At 43.7% G+C, this 6,806-nt stretch overlaps 1 protein-coding gene across 7 annotated transcripts in view; it reads right to left on the bottom strand.

Annotated features, from left to right (window-relative positions):
• The window catches only part of TTC3 (tetratricopeptide repeat domain 3), a 46,296-nt gene that overhangs the window by 1,829 nt on the left and 37,661 nt on the right, over positions 1-6,806 (bottom strand). For 4 of the 7 annotated variants that reach the window (XM_086883949.1, XM_086883946.1, XM_086883952.1 and 1 more), the window contains 10 exons: positions 6,342-6,491; positions 5,969-6,108; positions 4,789-4,857; positions 4,408-4,504; positions 3,936-4,036; positions 3,376-3,469; positions 2,885-2,983; positions 970-1,373; positions 359-479; positions 70-270 (listed from right to left, as the gene is read on the bottom strand). In XM_086883949.1, coding sequence (XP_086740075.1) covers positions 70-270; positions 359-479; positions 970-1,373; positions 2,885-2,983; positions 3,376-3,469; positions 3,936-4,036; positions 4,408-4,504; positions 4,789-4,857; positions 5,969-6,108; positions 6,342-6,491 — 1,476 coding nt within the window. The remainder of the gene's footprint in view (positions 1-69; positions 271-358; positions 480-969; positions 1,374-2,884; positions 2,984-3,375; positions 3,470-3,935; positions 4,037-4,407; positions 4,505-4,788; positions 4,858-5,968; positions 6,109-6,341; positions 6,492-6,806) is intronic. The other 3 variants (XM_086883950.1, XM_086883947.1, XM_086883953.1) reach the window with 1 other exon arrangement.

The raw sequence follows: 6,806 nt of genomic DNA, 5'->3' as shown, positions 1-6,806 counted from the left end.
CCCGAGGATTATTTTGTGTCTTGTATAAAGTACGTGGCAACAACTCCACTGAAAGAGCAGAAAACTTACAGCATCGTCCTTCTTTTTCCATTTGGCTTTAGGTGCAGCTCCAGCATTTCTCCAGGGCTGCAGGTTTGGCTGAGAGGGGTTTTTACTGGAGGAGTTTTTAGGGGTGGGCACTGCCCAGGGGCCGATTCCTTCTGCAGGCACATCCTGGCTCCGCGCTGCCGGGCCCAGGGAGTGCATGGCTCTGCCTGCTGGAGCTGGTGCCTGGACAGGGATCAGAAAGGAATTGTGTTCCTTGGGGCTGTGCTGCTCCCTTGTCCACGGGCAGGAGCAGCAGCTGCAGCCCCAGTACCTTGAGCTGCTGGTCCAGGATGAGCGACGTGACCCGGTTGAGGATTTCATCCGGGCTCAGGCCGGCCATGGTGTTCCCATTCCTCCTCTGCACGTCCCTGATGAAGGCAATGAGGTCTGAGCTGGAGGGACAGGAAAGGCAGGATCAGGGATGGCCCCTGGACAGCACTGCAGGCTCTGTTTGATCCCAGCAGGATCAAAAGACACCAACTTTTCCCACAAACTGGAGCCTGCTCCCAACTTCCCTCAGTAACCAGGATGAAACCCCTGAACAGTCACCAGAATCATGGAATGGCTTCCATGGTTGGGAGAGACCTGAATGCTCATCCCACCCCCAGCCCTGCCATGGCAGGGACACCTCCCACTGTCCCAGGAGCTCCCAATGTCCAGCCTGGCCTTGGGCACTGCCAGGGATCCAGGGGCAGCCCCAGCTGCTCTGGCAATTCCATCCCAGCCCCTGCCCACCCTGCCAGGGAACAATTCCTGCCCAAGATCCAGCCCTGCCCTCTGGCAGTTTAAACCCATTCCCCCTTGTCAGCAGAACAAAATCATTTTTGCACTTGACCCCGGGCTGTTCAGACCTTGTTTCACAGCACTCCTTCAATCCAGTACCTGCTGTAGTTTGGGAATATACTCTGGAGCTGGGAAAGAATATTTTCAATTCCTTCTGGAGGCTTTTTGTTGTTTGGAATTCCAGAAGGCCTCGGTTGCAGAGCTGAGGGATCTTGGTTGGGCTGGACATGCTGGGTGTTACTCCCAGAAACCCCTGGTGGGCAGGATGGGGAGGGTTTATTGGAATGTGGAGCCTCTGGAGCTTTGGGATGTGTTTTCCCAGCTGCAGAAGAAGCCTCAGAGGTGGCAGGTGCTGGCTTAGCTCCGGGCTGGGCTGGGAGTGGAGGCTGGGCTGGAGCTTTTCCATCAGAACTGGAAAATCCAGGAAGGGCACTGGGATGTGCAGATGCCGAGGAGCAGGTGATGATGGCAGGGTCACACGTGAGAGGTCTGCCTGGTATTGTCTAGGAAACAAACACATTTCACAGGAAAAGTCATTAAAACAAATTCAGCTGAGCTCTGGAGCATTTGCAGGGTGAACTGGGACAGGTCTGGTTGTGCTCAGGATCTCAAAGGTGACACCAGTTTATCCTAAAAACTCCCTTACATCAGGGCAGGTGTTTGACCTCAGCATTATTTCTCTTCTAAAAGGTCACTCTGGTGTTACTGCAGAAAAAATAAATTCCAAATGTAGAACAAGAGGCACAAAAGTTGTTCTTTCCCAGTAAATTGGTGGTGATTAAGTTGTGTCCATATTCTGTGTCAATAAATAGAGAGGACAGAGCTAAAAACAAGTGGGGAATTACGCAGGAGGACAGGAGTGGAACTTGAAGAAGCCCAGAGAAAGTGTAGTAACAATCTCAAATATTAGACCAGAGCCCTGAATCTAAATTACACCCAGAACAAAAATAAAAAACATAAACCAAGATTTTCCACAAAGGAAAAAAAAAAATTAAAGATCAAAATTTAAATTTTTTAAAAAAAATTTCAAGAATCAGAGGGGTCAGAAGAAACTGCTTTGATTTGAGCAAAACATTGGTGGAGCTGTTGGGCCATGAGAAAATGTCTGTGAACAGGATTTCTGGGGCTGTTCTCATTCCAGATAAATTCCCATAAATCCCTGGCTCCTTCCTGACATGCCTGAGGTTGGTGTTTGCCATCAGTGCCACACGTTGGTGAAGGAATTCCTTCAGGAAAGTTTCCCCATGGAAAGGGAGCTCAGGCCTTGGCAGGGGCTGCCCAGGGAGCTTTGCAGTGCCCATCCCTGCAGGTGCCCAAGGAAGGGCTGGAGGTGGCACTCAGGGCTCTGGGCTGGGGACAAGGTGGGCATCGGCCACAGCTGGGACTCCCTGGGCTGGGAGGGCTTTTCCAGCCTCAGGGATTCTGGGATTCTGCATATTGGGGATTATCCCAATGGATTTTGGGGCTGTTCAACCTGGAGAAGGCTCCAAAGAGCTCCTTTCAGTGCCTGAAGAAGCTGCAGGAGAGCTGGAGACAGACTTGGGACAAGGAATGGAGTGACAGGACACAGGGAATGGCCCTGAGCTGAAGGAGGGCAGGACTGGATGGATTTTGGGCAGGAATTGTTCCCTGGAATAGAATTCCCAGAGCAGCTGGGGCTGCCCCTGGGTCCTTGGCAGTGCCCAAGGCCAGGCTGGACATTGGGGCTGGGAGCACCTGGGACAGTGGGAGGTGTCAGGGTTGGAACTGGATGATTTTTAAGGTCCCTTCCAACCTAAACCCATCCTGGAATTCCAGGATTTTGGTGCTACAGGAACCCTACAATGGACAAAAACACCAGTGAGTCATTTTCAGCTCCATCTCCATCCCCTTTTCCTCTGGAGCAGCCCCTGCCTGCAGGGAGAGCCAGCACTTGCTGTGTCCAAGGCTGCACATTCCCGTTCTCCCTGGACACCTCCCACCAGTCTGGGGAAATTCCAAGGCCTGGAAGTGCTGTGGAAAGTGGAATACTCACATCAAATCCCTGAGGACAAGGAAAATCCACAACTTCCACTTTACTCAGGCAGTCCCGGGCACCGTTCTTCACCAGCTCGATTTTTTCTTCATACTCAGCCTGCAGAAGGAAAAGCAACCATTTACAAACCTTAAAAATCACATTTTACAGCTGGACTTCTCAGAGAGTTTCCTGTTGGGTTTTTTTTTTTTAAGAAGTTCCATGGATTTCTAAAGGTCACCAACAAAAAAAAAAAATAAACTCTCTAAAGTGGGACCCAATTTTGAAGCAAGTGTGTAAAGTGAAGATTTTTGCCTTTAAAAAAGTGAATGTATCCATTATAAATTACCAACCTGGACTCCAAACTCTTTCTTTTCTAATTAAAAAAATTCCCCTCAGCATTTGGAGGACAAGCTACTGGTGTTTTAAAAAAAACAAATGCAACTTTATTATTTAATCTTTTCACTTCCAAAGTTGAACTGAGAAGCTTGTGGAGAGAAATGAAGTTTTACCTCGACTTTTTCCAGTTGTTTCTTGACATTTGAAAGAAATATTTCCCAGGAATCGATATGGGACTTCAACACAGGAGCTGCTGAAGCTGAGCTGCTGGAATATTGAGGATTTACAGTTAAAACTCCAACATTCCCATTATTTTGAAGACCAGTTGTGTTGTCCCAGCAGTTCCTCCCTCAACAATTAATCCCAGTTCAAGTTCAAAGGGATTTCAGGTAAAAAATCAGTTACACTGCAGCCCTTTTCCAGGGATACTGGGCAGGAATAACTGGAATTATTATTATTAAACAGATAATCTGCTTTTCCCAGCTCAAAGAGACACAAGGATAAGGATGAGTCTCAATTTCCAGCCCAATTTTGTTCAGGGCAATATTATTTACCCCCAACTTTGTGCACCTTCATTTTAATATTTTAATATTTTATAGAAACATTATATATTCAATGTAACTACAGGACATAAAAACTATATTTTATACAATTATAGAATATTAAAAAAATATTATATAGTAGATAATTAACAAGCAGGAGTAGTGGAATTCCTGGTGGGAATTCCCAGTACCTGCTCAGTGCCTTCAGCATCCTCAGATTTCCCTCTGCCTTGGCAATGCTGCCTTTGAGTTTCCAGATTTCAGTTTCCTTCCAGGTCTGGAGTACTGAGATCTGTGACAAAAAAAAAAAAGACAAAAACTAAAACCAAACCAAAAAAAACACACCAAAAAACCCAAATCAAGCAAAAAAAAAAAACAACCCAAAAAAACCCAAACAACAAACCAAGCAACCAACCATCCCCCCATGTTGAAAAAAAAAAGGATAAAACCTTAAACCAGATTTAAATAAAAATTTAGAGTCTGAGGATACAAAGTGCACACACACAATTCCTACAGTGAGGAATTTTCAAGTGGAATTTCCATCTTTAGAACTTCCAACATTTAATCAACATCTCTGGTACCATTTCTCCACCTCCAATCAGAACAACCCCAGCTCTAACAAAAGGTTTTTAAGGATTATTTTATTTTTTTTTTTGCTTGTACCTCTGCTTTAACAGCTCTTTTCTCACACTCCTGGCTGTCATTTTGACTCTTTTCTATCAGCTCTTCCAATTTGCCTTTCTCATTAGCAAATTTATTACTGTGGAAGAAAAAGAAATAAAATAATCTGAGTAACATTCACAGCAGAGCAGTTTGTAAAGTTTGTGCCATTTTAGAGGATTTTTAGAGAAACTCAGTGTCATGTAATAAAGAGAAATGTATGAGAGTATAACTTTCTTTATTCTAAATATTAATATTTACTCATGGCAAGTAAAAGCAAATGTAGAGTAAGAAATATGGGTTAAAGTGCTTATTTTCCTCTAAGCCTTTACCCAGAGTGATGCAGAAAAATGTAAATATTGCTGAAAGGGACCTGAGTTTTACCTGGTCTCCAGAAATGTATTTAAACACTCATTATACTGCTTTTCCTTGTCATCAATGGTCTTCAAATACCTACAGGAACAAAACAATTCATTAAGCTTGTTGTGGAAAAAGTTTATTGGCAAATATGGACCATGTTCCTCTATAACCACCAGGACAATCTGTGGACTTTAGATCCTGTTTAATCCCACAGGAATTATGGAATTCCCAGCCCTGGAAGTGTCCATGGCCAGGTTGGAGCAACCTGGTGATAGTAAAAGATTTTAAAATCATAGAAAATTCGGGTAGTTGGAAAGAAAGTCGGGCTTGGGAAGCCCTGGGAAATGTTAGGCCTTGTGAAACTGCACCTGTGTAGTCAGTACATGATAAATGATCTAACTGTTAAATGTAATTAGATATAATTATTGTTTAAAGAACATGAGGAACAATGTTAGGGGTTGGAGGGGGATCATGAGAATTCCATGCTTGGGTAAAATCAATGCATACAATAGAACAATGTAAGTTTAATAATTAATATCTAAGTTATATAACAATAAAAACACCTTCAGCTCAAAACCAAGGGGGGTCAGATTTGGGTCTGTGCACCCCTGACACCCAGAGCTCTTCAATAAAAGCACCTCCATATAATAATTTCATGATTAATATAATCATTTCATGATTCTGTGTTCCTGAGTGCTAACACTGGGACAGTGGGAGGTGTCCCTGCTCATGGCAGGGAGTGGAAATCAATGGTCTTTAAGATCCATCCCAGTCCAAACTGTTCAGGGATTCTGTTCTAAATACATTCAAATTTATTGTTAATGAAGCAGTAATTAATATAAAAACAGGCTGATGATTTTTCAGGAGAGATTTGGCCCAAACTAGTTAAGACTAAAGATACAACAAAGGCATTCAAGGACCAAAGTCTGGGCTCTGTAAACAGAGAGAAGACATTAAATACATTAAGAATTGTCAGATCTGATTAGGAGAATTATTGCTAAATCAGTTGCATCAGTTGTCTAAAAGCTATTTTTGATGTTTACCTGTTATTTGCCAAAAAATTCAGAAGAAGAAAGTGGCCATGTCCATATTTCAGCCCAATACTGGGAGAAACTGGCTGGTTTCACAGCCAAGGATTAAATTTCCTTAAAAAACTTCCTTAGACTGTCAGAGTGAGGGGATGTAAATCTATTTACAGCCATACCTCTCATTGGTGTCTGAGTGTTTTTTAGCTGTGCCCTTCAATGCTTTTAAACTCTCTCGATTTTCTTTCTTCTCCTGCTGCCATTTCTTCATTTGTGTTTCCGAGACTTGGTGGAACCAATCCAGCTCATTCTGGGACACCTGAAGGCAGAAAAGAAAGAAAACTTTTATTTCTGAAAATTGTGGTTTAATACAAATCAGAGCTGGAGCAGACTGAGGATATTTGTGATCAATCAGGGAATCCTGGAATGGTTTGGGAGGGAAGGACACCTCCCACCACCCCAGGCTGCTCCAAGCCCTGTCCAGCCTGGCCTTGGACACTTCCAGGGATCCCTGGGATTCCACAACCTCTGATCCATGGGGAAAAGCTTTACCTTGGTCTCTTCAATACTTTTTTTCAAGAGCTCTTCCAAAGCACTGATTTCCTCCAATCTCCTGCTTTGTAACTGCTCAAATTTCTCCTCTGCTTCTCTGAGTTGTTCTTTCAATACCTGGTGCTCCTTTTCCATGCGGAGAATATCGCCCTGGAAATTAATCAGTTACAAAAACCAGTTTGATTTATACCTGTTCCCAGGGCAAAGGCCACATTTCCACACTTTTATCTCCTGGTGCAGACAGAAACCTGCCATGAACGTCACTCTGAACTGTGTCTATGCTCAAATGGAATATTTAAATTCAGCTTCTGAAAGAGGAAATACCTCATAAACATTCAACATCTGAATAGCTTAGAACAAAGCTATCAGAATATCAAATATCAGATCAAAGCTCAAAAATCATCTCCTTGTGGGGATGGGTGATGTTTCCAAGAACATCACAGAACACAAAACCAGCCAAACAAC

The sequence above is a fragment of the Cyanistes caeruleus genome, chromosome 3 (assembly GCF_971803275.1).
Source record: "Cyanistes caeruleus chromosome 3, bCyaCae1.hap1.1, whole genome shotgun sequence".
Taxonomy (NCBI): Eukaryota; Metazoa; Chordata; class Aves; order Passeriformes; family Paridae; genus Cyanistes; species Cyanistes caeruleus.
Note: the sequence above shows the minus strand (reverse complement) of the source record. Positions and strands in the feature narration are given on the sequence as shown.